Here is an 18,025-nt window from a genome sequence, read left to right as displayed (position 1 = left end):
GCTGAAGATGCTTGTGCTGATAACTGAAAATGCTGAAGCTTAAAGCTGAAATTTTATTTAAATGCAAAATTAGCCTTAAAAGCAAAAAAAGCATAAGTTGGCCAAAACAGCTAGCATGTAGCTGAAATATAAGCTAATCTTTCAAAATAGCCACAAAAAACAGAAAAAAAAATCATAAATTAGCCTAATTAGTTAGCATGTGGCAGAAATATTAGCTAAAGTCCAAAATAGCCTGACAAACCTTAATAACTGCTAAAATAGTCCAAAAAAAGCTAGCATAATGTCATAACTTGTAACTTTACTTCACTTTTTGACTCCATATAATATAAAATAACGACTAATCGACTATTAAATCATTTGTCGACTATTTTAATAGTCGATTAGTCAACTAATTGTGGCAGCCCTAAAGCGGATAGTTCTGAAAAGTTTTAAGATATAATTTTATAAGGGTTTCCTAAAGTTTAGGAAATTTCAGCTCACGCCATCGGCAACACTTACGATTTCCTCTTCTGGCTACAGATTGATTCTGGCGCCATTTTGCGTGTGACCAGAGGCCCCTCGTTTTTGGGTCAATAAGAGAACAAGAGGAGGCAACAAATATTTAATGTACAGCAGGTTAGAATGAACCATTCCAGACGATCAACATGATCATGAATTTACAGAACCGAAGCACCAAATTATTCTCAAACAAGATTAAAAAAGACAAAAACATCTAAAACTGCAGGTTAGAGCTTCTGTAGAAAAATAAACCGTCTGAGAGCAAACCTCAGGAGCTTCAGGACCCGGAGGATCAACGCTCTGTGGGTCCTCATTTGGCAGACGCCTCGGCGGCGCCGTCAGACGCGCCTTTGGCTGCTTCCTCTGAGAACGAGACATTAGCGTGTTAGAGCTCATCGCTCACGACCCTGTCGGAGCTTCTGAATTATTTAGGAGCTCTATTAATGAGACCTTTGTCTTTCTTCTCCTGGGTTTCTTCAGCCGCCGTCTTATCAGCTCTGAAGAAAATTCTGGCGCTGCTCAGAGAGAAGTACAGAAGCTCGAACTCCTGCGGTGAGAAGGACAGAAGCTCAGAAACATGCGGCTTAGATCAGGTGTGGACGAGCCGAGCTCCTCACCTGCAGGTAGACGTCCAGCCTCTTCTGGGTGAGATTCATGGTTTGAAGCAGCTTCTCGTCCTGACTGGCAGACTGAACGTTCTGCTCCTTCACCACCGCGCTCATCTCCTTCTTGTACTTGTCTCGCACGGCCTGGAACCAGTGCAGAGAGTCGAACTCCAGGTACTGGTCCAGCAGCTTCAGGATGTACGCCACGCCTGAGAGGAGCAGATCAGAGTTCAGGTTCTGGTTCTAGAGGTACCCAGCTGAGGTAAAAACTGAACACAGATCTCAGTTTGCCAACAGGTTTCTTTCTGAGCATCCTCTCTGATCCTGAACACACTTCTGTCACCAGGAAGTTCCGAAGGAAAGACTCGTACCGGTACTTTTATTCTGAAAGTCTGAGTTTTTGACGTTTTTTTTTTTTTTTCTTCGGTCGGCCAATTACAAAAAATGTCCCACCAGTTCAATCTGAAAAATTCCCTCACAGAAACCAACACGACCCAAACTCAGAGACCTGTTGGGTCTGATTACACCACATTGGTCCAAAGATGAACCGAGCATTAGAACCAGAACACAGAATTCTGGACCTTTTGATTGTTAATGAGACCAAATGACAACAAACTGAACCGGTTCAATGGACCGCCTAGAAAGGAACATCCCCTCCTGGCGGTCTAATAGAAGTCATAACCAAAGTGTTTAGGTCCAATAAATTCTCAAACCCTCAAATTTCTGACCTTTATGGATCACCGTTCACTGAATCAATACCACGACTCTATGATTATGTATTCAGGAAGCTGCTCGACCTCCTAAACTCACTTATCCTGAAGTCTACCCAACTACTGATGGGTGATGGTGAGGTTCAACCTGGACAGTCCTTCACAGAGACAGACGACGCTCACATATCTGAGGAACGACTCAATGAATCTATGATGCAGGATTTTGTGGGAGGAAGCTGGAGAAAACCAGACACCTGAAGACTTTTACAGACCCCTGCAGACTTGTGGAAACCCATACGGGCTCCTGCAGACTTTTTAAGACTCGCACAGACCCCTATAGACTCCTGCAGACCCCTACAGACCCTTGAAGACTTCTACCAACTCCTGCACTCCTGCAGACGCCTATAGTCTCCTGCAGACCTTTATAGACTCCTGCAGACCCATATAGTCTCCTGCAGACCCCTATAGACTCCTGCAGACCCATATAGTCTCCTGCAGACCTCTATAAACTCCTGCAGACCCCTATAGACTCCTGCAGACCCCTATAGACTCCTGCAGACCTCTATAAACTCCTGCAGACTCACCCATAGCAAAGCCATCATCTGTGAAAGCAGCTCCACTCTTGTTCTTCTTGTTCAGCTTCTCCTTGCAGCTGATGGAGTGTTCCACAAAGTTGACAGTCTGCGAGGGAGACAGCCGTTAGTGATGAACTCAGCTTTCGAAGGCGCTGTGGCTGCAGAACTGACCAGTGGAGGAACGATCATGTAGAAGTTCCTCAGGTGCATGTTCTTCGCGCTGCGGAACTCTGGAGCAAACACGGTCACCAGCATCTGGAAATACTCCGTCCCCTCTGCAGAGTTACTCGTCAAATCACTCAAGACAGAGTCGAAGACGCTGGAGAGGAGACCAGACAACAACTGTGAGGATGCAGCGCCCCCCACAGGAGTCGCTTTGCAAATAACATTCTGTTGAAGATTCAAACGTCTGTGGATGAATGCAGTCAATAAAAACAGATGTAAAGTTTTCTGTGTTTAAATAAAGTTTTACCCCGCAGCTTTCCGAGTCTCCTCCGACAGACCCTCCTCCTTCACCAGCTCCTCAAAGTTCACAATGTCCTCCAGGTCTGGAACGAACCTGCGGAGGTCAAAGCAGCGCCGTGTCATTCAGAGCGCACGCCGTCTGCGACCGATCCAGAGTAAAGAGCTGCATCCTACCTGATGGCGCTGCTGCAGCAGTGCAGTCCTCCAGAACGGATCATGCGCACATATCCCATGGCGTTACCTGAAAGAGGGCGGAGTCGTCAGAAGCTGCAGGCGCCATCAGCCCGCCCGGTCGCCGCCTGACCGTCTCTCACCGATCTGACTGATGAGTTGCCTGAACTGGTCCAGGTAGCTCTGCCCGTCCGGAGTGAGGCCCAGCTTCCTGATGCCGCGGTTAAACTTCTCCGCTCGCTCAAACGGGTACTGCGGCCGAGGGAGGGGGCGGAGTCAACAGAAGCAGTTTGTGAAAATACTTTATTGACTTAAAGACTTTATTTAAGCCAATTAACCCAAAATGTGGGTTTGTCTTGACATTCTTATGACCGAGCCACCTGAAAGGTTACACCTGTCCATCTCAAAGAAAAAACGAACCTTCTGGTCCGACTGGTCTTTGGTCTCTTTGAAGAAGCGGATGTCCTTGATGAGCCTGGACTTGATGTGCTCGTCGTACATGAACTGACTGAAAATGTAGAACTTTTTCCGCAGGAACTGGTAGGTGAAGTTGACCTGATGAAAGAGGACAGGTGAACCTCAGAGGCTCCGCCTCAGGAGCAGGTTCCTCTGCTCGCCGTCAACTCACCGTGGTGTTCATGATGCCGGTGCCGTGGGTGCGGATGGAGTTGGCGATGTGGCGGATGTTGATGGTGTTCAGATGCTTGTTGTTACTCGCCTTTTCTATGAAGATCTGATGGAGGGAAGAATCACCTGAGAAGAGCCTGCAGAAGAGCGGGAAACACCTGGAGAGGACGTACCTGGTTGTTGAGGTTGTAGAGAAACCGCGACACAAAAACGTGAATGTTCCTCATGATCTCCAGAACGTCCAAACCCTGATGAAAACACAGAGATATGGTTGAAATCAAACCATCGGTTTGACCCCCTGCAGGGTCTCGCCTTCGTGGTGGGAGGAGCCAACCTGCTCCAGAGTCTGGCTGGGCAGGTGAGCCTCCGCCATGGTGAGTCCGTAGCGCTGGGTGGCCAGGTTCCTCATCTCGCTGTAGGTGGCCCAGTCGTGCAGAGCGACGGTGGTCAGGTTGTAGAAAGTTTTATCCAGATAGTGAGTCACGTAAGCTGACGGAGAGAAGAAAACGGCGCATTTAATGCGGATTCCTGACGGCGGCAGGAAACGAGAGTCCAGCTGGAATCACCAAACTGAGTCGGATCAGAAGAAAATCAGAACAAAATGCAGAGTTCACAAACACTGAGGTTGTGTCCGAATTCCCTCCCTAACCCCTAACTACATAGTGCAGGACTATATAGTGCTCTGGATTTTAAAGCCAATTCGAACACGATGCCTCAATACTTTTCTTTCACTTTTCTAAACGCCGGATATGACGTCACCAATTTAACGAAGTGAAAGTCGAATCTATTTAGTTTATTTATGACTCCACTGTGTTCTGATGGTGAAAATGTGGATGGTTTATCCAAAAATTATATGTAACCCTAGAACACTTTTTGACCAGCTCAGTGGCCTTGTGGTAGAGTGCCCGCCCTGAGATTGGAAGGTCGTGGGTTCAAATCCCGGCCGAGTCATACCAAAGACTCTAAAAATGGGACCCAATGCCTCCCTGCTTGGCACTCAGCACTAAGGAGTTGGACTGGGGGGTTAAACCACCAAATGGTTCCCGAGCGCGGCTGTGTCTGCAGCTCACCGCTCCCCCAGGGGATGGGTCAAATGCGGAGAACAAATTTCACACACCTAGGTGCGTGACAAATAGTGGGACTTTAACTTTAACTTTAAAAAGTTATACCATCACTTTTGCCGGGTAATTTTTACCAAATATAAAATACCCAATAAAAAGTATTTCTCATAAAAATGGATCAAGATTTGACAAAACATGATAAATTAGAGTTGTTTTCTTTTATTTCAAACTGTGTTTTATGCAACAAAGTGGGGAAAAAAAGCACAAGAACATGCTTGAAAATGACTGAAAAAGTAGGAATTTGAGAAGAAAAAATTCCTAAAAAAAGAAATAATGATACTGTACCCTTGACCTTTGGTCCACTCATTCCTGGGACATGTTAGACTTTACCCAGAGACCCATGACACCCAAAAATGCAACAAATTTAAAATAATGTAAATACTTTTGCTCGGGTGAAAATCACCTGGCAGCAGTGCTCTAAGGTTAAACACGTTTTTTTGTTCGAAATTGTTCGACCGCAATGCATTGTGGTCTATATTCACTAATCTAGAGAGCATTGATGCACGCTAGTTTTTTGCAAAGACTTCTGGGAGATTTCTAGTGCACTCGATTTTGGAATTAGTAGATTCGGACGACACTAGAAAATGGTGAACACACTACATAGTGATTAGGGAGGAATGGGGACATAGCTGGACCCCATAAGGGTTAAAGACATTTCTTGTTTTTGTTTTTCTTGGTAAACATTTGTGATTTGACTCATTTTGTAAAAACTGTTCCAGAAATTGTTGTTGAAACATGTTTGATCCTTCAGGAGCTCAGAGAACAAGAAGTTCTCCATCCTGACATGATGCTTCACATTTCTTTAAGCAAAAACATTCTAACAAAAAGTCTTTATACACACATGTAAATCTTTGTTTCAGACTTCTGCATTAAAAACTATCACCTTTAAGTGTAGTTTTTTAGTCTGTTTTCAGGCTCTTTTTAAATCAGTTGAACTTTGACCAATACCAACTGTTTAGAAACTATTTGTGGAGAAGTTAATAATTGTGGTTTGTGTGGTGCTGGAATTCTTTGACACCAAGTCTGTCATGTATCGGCATAGAGCTGTAAAAGGAAATGTTTGCAGCACCAAAACTCTTCCTACTCAAGTCCACATGCTGGTATCAAGTAGCTACAGTCAGCGTTGAAAGTAACTAAATACTGTAATCTAATTACTTTTATCAGTAACGGAGGAACAAACTAATTACAGTTTAAATTTTGCTAGACTACAGAAACCCTCGTTACTTCGGTTCTGTAGGAACTAAAGCAGAGATAAAAAATATAAATGGAGCCACTGGAGCAGAGTTGGGGACCGGTCAAAGTACAGACTTTGATGGAGTCACAGTGCTTTCCAAACTGGATCAACAATGAGACAAAAAGAGATGCTGCTGGAGTCCTTGCAGCAGAACAGAGACTCGCCCCAAGTAGTGATGAGTTGGTTGTGAATGAATCGACTAAAACCAGGTTACGTCTTGAACCATGTTCATACTTTCATACTTTAAAAATATAGTTAAATGAAAGACAAGAGGATCTTGTTTGTCCAAAAGCTTTTTTGTATACGAGTGGAAAAAGAGTAAAGTAACGAGTAGTGAATTACTTTTTTAAATAGTTGATGAGTAAAGTAATTTAATTACAATTTTACCTAAAGAAAAGTAATCAATTACCTTTTTAAAGTAATTTATTCAACACTGTATACAGTCCAGTGTGAACACTGTGGTCTAAAAGCTCGTTAAGAACCTCGTTAATGAGCGGATCACTGCACGCAGCATCAGAGTAGTGGCAGCGGCCATCTTCCTTCACCTTTAATATTGATGAAGCGGTTGAAAAAGCGAATCGGTTTGATGGTGAAGAAGTGCGCCATGTCCTTCATGCCCACTTTAAAGGGGTTCCGGTCGTCCAGCTTCAGGTGCGTGTGCACGGACAGACGCAGGTCCTTCTCGATCTCCTTACACAGTTTGTCCAGGAGGTGCTGCGAGGAAACGGGGGTCAAAACTTCTGTGGGTTTCACTGAAGGTGCAGCCCCCATAAAGACCGTTTCTGACCCCCAGCCGCTCTACGTTTGATGATGCTTACCTCGTGGAACACGTCCATTATTTCCTTGTCATAGCTCTCCAGCAGCTGGTCACATGACTCCATGTGTTTGGCGTGCAGCATGGAGGGCACGCTGTCCCTGAGCGCGCTGAACATGTACTGCAGGTCCAACACGAGACAGAGACGTCAGGAGGGAAACGGCAGGATGTGACGGCGTCCTGTGGAGCGCCCGCTTACGTGCACGCGCGCGGCGTCGACGGCGTTGTCGTAAACGTCATCCAGGTAAATGGGAAACACGGCGCGGTGCCAGAACAGGAAACTGCAGTCACACTGCAGCTTGACCCTGAGGGAACAGAGACAGGTCAGATCAGGAGGAAGAGAACTCCGCCCACACGGGTCACGAGGAGACGGGTCCAGACGCCTCACCTCTCACTCAGCTCGCTGATCAGGTCCAGCTTCTTCAGAACCAGCTGCAGAGGAAGCAGCTCCTCGTCTTTGAAGGTTTTCTGCAAGGAGGTCGAGAGCGTCAGCTTGAGGCGCAGCGCGCCCGTGGGGACGCCGGGAAGCGGCTTATCAGTAGGGCTGCCACGATCAGTCGACTAAATCGACGACTGATTGACCATTAAGATAATTTAATAGTCGATTGTTTGGTACTTTACATTATATGGAGTCAGAATGTAGTAAAGTTAAAAGTTATAATGGCATTCAGCTAGCTTTCTGGACTGTTTTGGGATTTATTACGGTTTTTTATGGTAGTTTTAACAAATATTTCAGTTACATGCTAGCTGTTTTTTAGGCTGTTTTGGAATTTAGCTAATATTTCAGCTACATTCTATTTGTTTTTTAGGCTAATTTGGAGTTTAGCTAATACTTCAGCTAAATTCAAGCTTTTTTGGGTAATTTAGGCTTTCTTCAGTTTTTTAGGCTAATTTGGCATCTAACTAATATTTTAGCTGGCTGTCAACTTCAGCGTTTTCTGGTATTAGCTTTAGCGATTTAAGCTATCAACTTCAGCATTTTCAGCTACCGTCACTAGCATGTTCTGCGGCCAAATTCAGCCAACAGCATTCACACTAGCATTATCGCAGGTTTTGCTATTTATACACAGTTTTTATTAGTTTAAAGCTAATGATGGTTTAGATGTGTGTTTTACATCCACTGTGCATGACCCATAATCATGTGCATATTCTCTGATTATATTTTTCGATTAATCGACTTTTAAAATAATCGTTTGTGGCAGCACAACTTACCAGCTGAGTGCCCACGCACAGCGCCAGAGACACCACCAGGCGGCGCTCCTTCGTGCTCGGCCCGCTCAGAGCATTTTCAGCCAGCACCAGGGAGGAGAGCACGTCCAGCCGCTGCTCGCTGTACTTCCTGTCGGACACCACCCTTTTCTTGATGAAAAACAGAAGAAAAACTCAGCGTGAGCCGCCCATCTCCAGCACACCGTCCTTCCAGCTGTTACCTTAGCGACGTTGATGGCGCCGAGGGCCTGAGACTGGAGCTGCTGCGTGATGTGGGACACTGAGTCGGCTACGACCATGGCACGGCGGTGGAACGTGTGCTCCACGGCCTGTTGGAGGGAGGGGGTCACATGACTAACTGAGGCTGAATCAAAGGTGCGGCGGACGCAAAAACAAACGGACCTTCAGCAGCTCCACCAGCCGACAGAGAGCTTTGACGGAGGTCTTGGTCATGGGCCGCTGCATGGACATGTACATGTTCATGGTGGTCTTGATGATGGTGCTGATGCTGTACGCGTACAGGATGCCCTGTGACACAGAGAGCACACGGCTCAGCACCCCCCACACAAATCTACTCCCATCATGCATTAGAGCTCAGTAAGGATGTCACCATTCTTCGGTATAAAAACAGTAAATCAGTAAAAAAAAAACAATCAAACTTGTCAACATGTTCATTGATGAAGAAAATTTGACAGCTTTCCATGCAGGCGTGCCTGTGTGTGTGTGCCTGTAGGTGGTTACACAGCGGCCACGGAATCAAGAGGACACTTTCAATGAAAAGTCAATGCAGAATTCCTGGCCTCCACATACGGACCGCGTGTCGCTACGCAAGTTTTTAAGTTGGGTCATGAGCTCTGCGCACAAATCGAGCACGGACTGAGCGTGCGCTGAATGTTCAACCCGGTTCAGGGTGCTTACACACCGGCCGTGGGCGGTGCGTTCAAGAGCGCACTCTACGGGCTTGGGCTTAGGCAGGCTTATAAACATGCGCTCAGCAGGTGGCCTCCACACCGGAGCACCGCGCTCACATCGGTATCGGCAGGGAGGAGAATCTTCATTTGTATTTTTACTGTTCATTACTGCTGCCACAAACAATTATTTTAACAGTCGACTAATCACCGATTATTTTTCTGATTAGTTGACTAATTGGGTCATACGCAAAGTGGATGTAAAGCACACATCTTAGCCATCGTTAGCTTTGAACTAACTTAAAACTAGATATATAGCATTACCTGTGAGGATTTTAGGGTGAATGCTGTAAACTGAATTTGGCCGCTAAAGCACTCAGGATGCGGTGCTGGATTCGGTGAACCTAACCTCAACCCAGTACTGGTTTGCATCCAGTACAGTATTTTGGTTCATGACCGGTCCTGCGTCTGGTACCGGTATCGGGTCCAGTACCACATCAGCAGTACCGTGCAGTACCGTACAGCAGGAGTCCCCAGACGTTTTCTTTTGAGGGCCACATAACTGATTTCTTCTCTGATGATGGGCCGGGTCGGTTTGTATTCTAACAGAAAAAGTGTAACAATCATTTAAACATTTACGTATTCCAAAAAGCCACACATAGCCAAATTTAAAATAATTCATTTCTGTTATCTTCACAGAAAAAAATACTACTAAAACCTTTTAAAAACTTGTTATATAACTAGCATAATGCCATTCTAATTTTCAACTTTACTACACTCTGACTCCATATATTATAAATTAAAAACTAATCGATTATTAAATTTATCATCAACTATTTTAATAGATGATTAGTTGTCGATTAGTTGACTAATTGTAGCAGTCCTACTGTTCATTAGCGATTCCTCAGCCACAGACAATAGAGAGAACCTCGGAGCAAAAGGTCAAAGCGGAGCGAATCCCCCAAATCTTGCTCCAGGATTTTTTGTTTTCATGACTCTGTTCCTTCAATGTCCGTCTGGGTGTCATATTAACCCAACTGGCCTCAAACCGCAATGATTCATTTCTCTTTCGGGATCATGTTTGACCCTTCCATGCTTTGAAGCGGACGCTAGCCACGCACCACTCCCAAATTCAGGTCCCTGATTGGTCATTGTGCTGCTGCGATAATGCGTCAAAATGTTGAACCACGTTGAACATTCAGTGGGGGCTCAGCGGCTGAGGAAGGGTTGCGTTGAGCGGGCGTGGAGCGGTCAGTCGCATGGAGAACAACATGAACCGAGTATGAAAAGATTTGTGATCATTTCAGTATTATGTCTAATTGTTTATTTGTATCCTTTCTGTTAGTAGGAAAACAGACAGTTTGATGTAAGCGGCGAAAAGAAAACATACTTGGCCCTAAAATACCTTTATGTAAATGTAAAAATCAAAATTGTGACTTTACAACTGTAATGACTGAATCGTTCCATCTCCAGAGCTCCGTCATGAGACGGTTTGCAGACGTCTCACCTGCACAAACACGTTGCACCTGCTGCTCAGGTCTTCTGCCAGCTTGTCGGCTTTCGGATCCTTGGAGGGGATGGAATCCATCTTCATCATCCAGGACGTCACAAACACGTAATAGGACTGCACGTCCCTGAAGCAGAGGAAGGCTTTTAGTAGAAGATCGTGAACGTCCGCTGGCGTCCGAGAAGCTTCAGCTGCTGCACTGACTTGGTTAGCGTGAGCGCTCGCTGCTGCAGGTACGCGTCCCTCTGCGCTCGGATGCTCTGGAGACTCTTCTTGTCCATCAGTTTGGCTGCAGCCGGGACCTTGGCGACCAGGAAGGAGTCCGGGAACCAGATGATGTTTGCAGACAGAGTGATAGCAGGAACCTGGGAGAGCAAAAGAGCAAGAAGGTCAGAGGGAGGACAAGGAGGCTCAACCAGACACTAAAACCAAGACGAAGAAAGCACCTTTTTACAGACATCGAGCAGAGCTTTGTAGAGCTTTTTGTCCACACTCCGGAAAATGTGGAAGTGAAGAACAAAGAGGCTGCAAACGCCGGCGTACTTATCTCTCTGGTCGATTTCTAAAGGCTCACCTGGAACACAGAACCGGCGCCGAGTCATGAATCAGCCGGAACTGAACCTGCGGAAACCAAAAACCTCAAACGTACCGATCTTGGACTCCAGGTTGGTGAAAATGGTGCGAATGTTGAAGGCAAACTCCTCGGCGAAGGCGCTGTTTTTGGCAACAGACACTCCCTCCCCCGGGTCGTCGAATCTCTGCTCCACACAGGCCTGTCAATCACAGCAGAGGAGAGGGATCCATCCGAAAGGCGAGGAACGTGACGTTCTCCGAGGCCGCCGTGGATCAAACTCAGATGTCCTCTCACCTGCAGGATCATGCCGTCCAGCAGCTGCCCCTCCAGTCTGAGCAGGAGCTTCTCGAAGGGCTTCAGCTTCTCCTCAGGAATGTGGAATTTTCCAGGATTATGATGCACAGACTTCAGTAACCTTGTTATTGAAATATTTTTGATTAACGTTTGATTCAATTTTACCTTCATATGTAACCTCTGAATGGACCTCTTGTGTTCATTAAAACAGGCCTGAATGTCTGCCCAGACGTGACACCTAACTGCATGTGCTTAAATCACCAAGGGAGGACTTTAGGGAGTGTCTGACATGAGATATAGCCTTGACTTGTCCTCTTCACTCAGGAGACAAAATTACGCGTTGACCTCTGAGCTAATGGTTGACCTTGCTAATTTGGACATGATTTGGAATGTGCAACATTGTCTTTGAAGTTGTTTGTGCAGCCCTATAAAAGTCCATGAATCTCCTCCATTTGTTGGAACCCTCTAGGCTCTATGAGACTTCCCTGCAGGTCCGTACCGCGTGTATTATTTTGAGTTGTTATTAAATATTCACGTTGATCCCGAAGAGTTCTATTCTTTCATTGGATTCAAAGAGTTTTCCACCACAACCTGAACACAGAAAGCTGCTCGTTTATTTTAATCAAATGCTTGAAAATATATTTGCTAGAAAAAAGAAAAAAAAAAAACTATAAAAATCCACAAACCAACACCTGAGTCTAAATTTACCATCATCTGTGTTTAACGATCGACCCTCCAACCTGCATTTGATTCAGCGATCAATGAAGACGTCTGCTGGAGGGAAACAGCTGAAAGGCAGACAGCAGCTGCAGACGGATGTCTGTTGTAGATGCACTGTAGCTGCAGACGAACTACGACTGCAGATGGAAAACTGCAGACGGACAAACTGCAGATGGATTACAACTGCAGACGGACTAAAACTGCAGATGGAAAACTGCAGACGGATTACGACTGCAGACAGACAACGGCTGCAGATGGAATGTCTGTAGCTGACTAACAGCGGCTGCAGACGGATTTTTGTAGGAGACAACCGCTGCAGAAGAACGGATGTCTGTTGCAGATGCACCACAGCTGCAGATGGATTACGACTGCAGACAGACAACAGCTGCAGATGGAATGTCTGTGGCAGATTAACAGCGACTGCAGACGCCTTACGGCTGCAGACGGATTTTTGTAGGAGACAAACCACTGCTGCACATGAATGTCTGTTGCAGATGCACCATGGCTGCAGACGGACTATAACTGCAGATGGAATGTCGGCTCCAGACGGATGTCTGAAGCAGACGAACCGCTGCTGCAGATGAAATGCAGTTGTTGACAGACTGTTGCTGCAGATGAACCGCTGCAGTAGACGGATGAGAAACGGAGATGCAGTTTCGTTCTTCTGAATCTCCCAAACATTTCTCTTTCATCTCCTCTTCCAGAGATTTCTGTCTCCAACTTTCTTCTTTACGTCTAAAGGTAAAGACGGGGCAGATCCAGATATTTGCACCCTCTGTCTGACAGTTTTGAACTAATTCCTGCCAGAGCTTTCAGGCGGTGTTTGAACAACTCAAGGTGAGCTTTGTCCCGCCCATCCACAGGTGAGTGTCTTCACCTTTTGTACATCTTCCAGTGATCTTTGAGGGTCCCGTGGTTTTCCATGATCTCATCCAGCGTAAGCAGCACCACCAACAGCTCCCCCAGGTGTTCGTACAGTGTCTGCGGAGACGTCCCGTGAGAAAAGTAGCAACGTTTGGTCTCGATTCATACGAAAATCTGGAAACTCACCTGGAAGTGAACCCCCGACGTCTCGATGACTTTTGGTGCAACCCTTCGATTTAAACAAAGAGAAATCAGGATGTTTGGAGAGAAAAACACTAAAATCACAAACTAATAAATTATAAACTTTCAATAAAAAGATAAAAATTCCCAATAAACAAAATTATTCAGATTAATACATAATATGAAGGAATATTCAGTAAACAGTTACAAGGAAAATGTTGATTTATTAACGGACACTGAGATTTAACAAGATATTAGATATTGCACCATTAGAATGACAAAAGATGATTTAAATGTCAAAGTTTGATCAGTTTGTGCAACAATCCTGTTATGAAACAGGAGAACAGACTGCAAGCTAAAGGCGGTCGGATGGAAGCTTCTCGTCTCCTCTGATGGAACATCACAACTGCAGATGTGTTTGCAGGTAAATCTTCCAGCAGGTACATTTGGACTGAATCAGTGAGAAGAATCGCTTCCTTCTCTGGATTTGGCCTCTAGTCTTACTTGTTGCTGTTGTAGACGGCAGCCAGCTGATGGACGATGCTGACCACCACCTCGTAGCACCGTGAGACGAAGCAGGACAGCTCCTGTAACACAGAGAAGCTCCTGTGGGCGTGTCCTGAAAACAAACAGAATCATGGAGGAGGAGGAGCCTTCAGGCCCACCTGCAAGAACGAAATGAATCTGCCCATCTGGATCTGCGACTCTCCTTCGACGACGCTGCTTTCAGACACTGAAACACAAACCAGGAGGAGTGTTTGTGGAGGAAGAGCTGAGGTCAAAGCTGCAAGTAGACAACAGACGAGGATTTACCCCCCTCTCCGTAGAACAGTAAGCCGTTATAGAACTTTGTTTCCGCCTGAAAAAGAGACGTCAGTAAACGTGAGCGTGGTACGACCTGAAGTGCTGTGGCTGGCGCGGCGCTCACCTCATACTTGAGCTTCTTCACTTCACTGCAGAGAGCCGCATAAACGGTGATCACTTTGTTCAGAACCTGAACGTAACAGAGGAGATCAGCCGGGAGGAGATCCAGGAGGAAAACTGCGGACAGAAGTTTCTGCTCACCTTGTTGTCGGTTTTGATCAACTCCAACAAGGATGACTGTTCACACGGGATGAGCTGAAACGGAGAGAAGTTTGGCTTCAGCGGCGCTAGCGGGAGCAGGAGAGGCAGTTTCAGAACCACTCACCTTCAGAGCGATCGGGTCCAACGTGAAGTCCCACACGTCTCCGATGGAGTCGTCCAGAGCTTCCTCGATGCCCTTCAGCTGAGAGGTGTACTCCTCCAGAAACCTGCTGTAGCTCTTCAGCTGGACCTCCGTGTGGATTTCTGTCAGGAGGAACGCTGACGGTTAAGAACACCTGAACACAGGTCGTTTACAACTCCAGAACCGCCTCCTTCAACGAACAACGTTGTCCTCGCATTCCTCTAGCTCACAAGTCAAGGCCCGATCCGGCAATCCTGATCATTTTATTTTATCATTATTTATGGCCCAATATCATTGTGCGTTTATTTCTAAAACATATATTTTTATGGAGAGTAAAATATTGTTATTTAAGGTTTAAGTTGATTTATTCTGGTATAGTATTCCTGCCTTTTCATTATTTATAATTATGTTAAACAAAATGTGGTTTTAAAAATGGGAATTCTGCTAACTTTTTAAAACTATCTTGGCATTTACTCAGATTTTTTTAGGCTGTTTAGGAGTACAGCTAATATTTCAGCTACATGCTAGTTGTTTTGGCTAATTTAGGCTTTCCTTTTTAAGTTTTTTAGACTGTTTTGGAGTAAGGCTAATATTTATACCCTAGATGTTTTGGCTAGTTTAGGCTTTTTTTAAGTATTTTAAGATATAGTGAAGTTTAGCTATTTTTTCAGCTACACGCTAGCTGTTTTGGCTAACCTACGTTTTTTTTGTTTTTTTTTATAGGCTAATTTTGCATTATACAACTCTGCATTTTAGCTGGCTATTAGCTTTAATATTTTCAGCTATTATTTTCAGTATTTTCAGCTATCAGCTTCAGTGTTTTTAGCTATCAATTTCAGCATCTTCAGCACTAACATCTTCAGTGGCCAAATTCAGCTTACAGCATTCTCGTAGGTAATGCTATATATCTAGTTCAAAATTATGTTAAAAATCTACAGTTTTAAAAATGTAGTTTTAGAGTGTTCAATAAAAGTTATACTGTTCAACCTATGATGTGTTTTGGATTTTGGCCCCCTGTGCGATTACCGGTAAGTTTGACACCCCTGCTCTAGCTGAACCAAAGGAGGCTTTATGACCAGCTTTTTCACATGTAAGCTTGTCAGTGAGCAACAGTTATTACAAACTTTTGTCAGTAAGTTTGTTTTGTTTGAACCATGAAAAAGGAAACAGTAATAAGGAAGTTACAGCAGCATCATGGTGGAGGTGAAGAGAACAGTCAGTTCTTCTATCAGCATCCAAACTTTATTTCTCCCCAAATGTTCCAAGAGTGTAGCAGAACGATGACAAAGGTTAACACAAATGAACACAAACACTGTTTATACGTGGACAGATGTGTTCGTGATCATGAGGAAAAATCCTCCTCGGCTTCCTTTAATGACGTTTTTATTCAAGCGAAATAATCAGGAACTTTAGTCCGAGATAATGGAAACATCAGTTTTGAAGTTTTCATACATGAAAGTTAAAATCCATTTATTCGCGCTGCTGTCAAACCAACCAGCTGTCAGACTTCGGCTAACTCTGACAAAGCTAGCTCTCGTTTTCACTCTCATTTCGCTCAACATCTGCCTGACCTACATTTATTCCAACCGTATAAGAATAAAACAATGTTGTATATAAAAGGTACATTCAAATTGATACCTCTTCCGCTTTGCAACACTCACTAAAACCAGCTAGAACCGTCTGGCTAGCTAACAGAAGCTGCAGTGTGAAGCTAGCATTAGCCCGTCCGTGGATGTTTCTGCGCGCGCGGCTCGGTAACAGACTTACTCTGAGAACCGTCATCAAAACGGTCGAACTCCCAGTCGGGCGCGATGGTTTCCACCGCCATGGTACCAGAACCGACCAGAACGGACGCGGTGCTGTTAAAAAATAAAGCTACACATTCTCATGACGGATCTTGTGATTTGCGCCGCGGGTGCTCATGGGTAATGGAGTCCAGTAGAAACTACCCCTCTGGTTAACGCAAACCTCATGCCAAATAAATTTTTAAGTGTTTTGCGAGGCAGTAAGACCATTGAAAACAGGTTTTTCTTCGTAATTTAAGGGGAGAAAAACTCACAAAACATTTTTGCAGGGAAAAAAACAATTTTATGCATGCATGTGTGCAATGTTTTTGATGGATGGAAAAACATAACTTCACATAAATCAGTTTCAATTTTAATAAAATTATAATACAACATTTGAGTTTTTAATTTCATTTTTTTAGTGTCCACCTCTCTATTTGTCCATCCATCTGTCAGACTATCGTTAAGATCTTTTTGGCATTTAATTTTTTATTTTTTTATTTATTCTATTTTATTTTTCATTGAATGTATTTATTTCTTTTAGTTAATTGTGGATTTTTGCGAGCCATCACATTTAGGGAAAACAGTCTTTGCATTCAGAAGGGCATTTCTCCTCTTGCCCGTGCCTATATCCGGTCTTAATGTAAAGGTTACCAGCCTGACCTTGAACACAAAAACAGAAATGAGGAGGAATTTTCTCAAACATTTTCCTGTCTTCCACATTTCCCTAGTACAGGGATGTCAAACTCCATCGCACAGGGGGCCAAAATCCAAAACACGAAAAACATAAACATTTATTGAACACTCTAAACTAAATTCTTAAAACTTAAAAAACATAACTTTTTAACATAAATATGAAAAAGAAAACAGGGTAGAATATTATTCTAGAATAAATCCACTTAAACGTTAGATAACTTTCAATATTTTACTCTCTGTGAAAATGAAAATATATTTTGTGAAATTTATACAAGTTAAAAATAAAAGTAAAAAAAAAACACTAATATCTTTACTTTTGTGTGGTTTTATATGAAAAATCCGAAACAGTGCAAAAGATTGATCTCCGTACTATTTATCCTGTTAAAATTATATAAATATGAACGTGTCGACAAACAAAACAAAGCCTCGAAATAAAATATAAAATTGGGCCGCTAATAACAATAAAATAAAAAAAACAAGGTTGTTCTTTACATAATTACCACACTAGATGACTTCAGAGAGTTGACACTAATCTGTTAATGTAAATCACCTTTTATTGTAATTGGTTTGATGTCGCAGACTCTTTTATTTAAATAAAATCCTTCATTTTCCTAGTTTGTGTTCTGTCATCACTGAGGTGTTCGGATGTGGCTCCTCCGGCATCGCTGTGGGATTGATCCTAACACAAGCTGAACTTTAATTCCTGGCGGTTTATTGAACCTTTCCAGACAGTGGAAACACGCGTGTTCTGTGTCCTTTTGACTCCATGATGATTTTACCAGAAAAGCTTTAAGAAATTAGACTTTTTCCACGTCGAATCGGTTAATCTCCTTATGTTGAGTTGAGTTGACATCATAGTGTTAGCAACTTTCCACTACTTATTACCACATGAGTATTTAGGGAGAAACATTTGCAATAAGATCATCATAATAAAATGACTGTTGTGATGTAAACTTTAAATTTAACTCTAAAAATGTTCAATCGTTTTTTGTATTTTAGTTAACTTTAAGAGTATATGAAGGAATGAGGGATTTCTGTGCGGATTAGCTCTAAAGCACTTTGTCAGTTCGCTTGGAAAAATTAAGGCGATCAGTTTTAGAGCTTTAAGTCGCCCACATTAGCAGAAGAACGGCTCGTCTGTGAACGAGGGAAACAAAACCACTTTCCTTAAAACCCCCTGAGTGGAAAAAGGTGAAAGAATGAGTTTTGTGCAGAGCTTTATGGTGGAACAGGAGCAGCAGAATGCATGTGTGTGCATTTAA

General features: G+C 43.9%; 1 protein-coding gene across 1 annotated transcript; it reads right to left on the bottom strand.

Moving 5' to 3' along the window:
- Positions 1–586: 586 nt before the first annotated feature.
- Positions 587–16,224, bottom strand: washc4 (WASH complex subunit 4). The gene is made up of 33 exons (XM_024281314.2): positions 16,051–16,224; positions 14,266–14,405; positions 14,142–14,195; positions 14,005–14,070; positions 13,890–13,935; positions 13,742–13,809; positions 13,581–13,663; positions 13,083–13,125; positions 12,910–13,013; positions 11,313–11,433; positions 11,094–11,217; positions 10,891–11,018; positions 10,649–10,809; positions 10,445–10,571; positions 8,432–8,557; positions 8,251–8,358; positions 8,033–8,179; positions 7,209–7,288; positions 7,020–7,125; positions 6,825–6,941; positions 6,552–6,720; positions 3,986–4,140; positions 3,825–3,899; positions 3,653–3,757; positions 3,445–3,579; positions 3,168–3,276; positions 3,028–3,094; positions 2,861–2,947; positions 2,560–2,707; positions 2,398–2,494; positions 1,116–1,312; positions 949–1,045; positions 587–861 (listed from the first exon to the last, which is right to left on the bottom strand). Exons 1-33 carry the CDS (start codon positions 16,109–16,111, stop codon positions 809–811), a joined length of 3,504 nt encoding a protein of 1,167 aa, XP_024137082.1. The 5' UTR covers positions 16,112–16,224; the 3' UTR covers positions 587–808.
- Positions 16,225–18,025: the final 1,801 nt, after the last annotated feature.

Source organism: Oryzias melastigma, linkage group LG6 (genome assembly GCF_002922805.2).
Source record: "Oryzias melastigma strain HK-1 linkage group LG6, ASM292280v2, whole genome shotgun sequence".
Taxonomy (NCBI): domain Eukaryota; kingdom Metazoa; phylum Chordata; class Actinopteri; order Beloniformes; family Adrianichthyidae; genus Oryzias; species Oryzias melastigma.
This window is presented reverse-complemented; position numbering and strand designations above follow the sequence as displayed.

Coding starts and splice junctions, on each gene's coding strand:
- washc4 (XM_024281314.2), bottom strand. CDS start 16,111: ATGGCGGTGGAAACCATCGCGCCCGACTGGGAGTTCGACCGTTTTGAT. Junction 14,406..16,050: donor TTTTGATGACGGTTCTCAGA/GTAAGTCTGTTA, acceptor TCCTCCTGACAG/AAATCCACACGGAGGTCCAG. Junction 13,126..13,580: donor GCCGTCTACAACAGCAACAA/GTAAGACTAGAG, acceptor TTTAAATCGAAG/GGTTGCACCAAAAGTCATCG.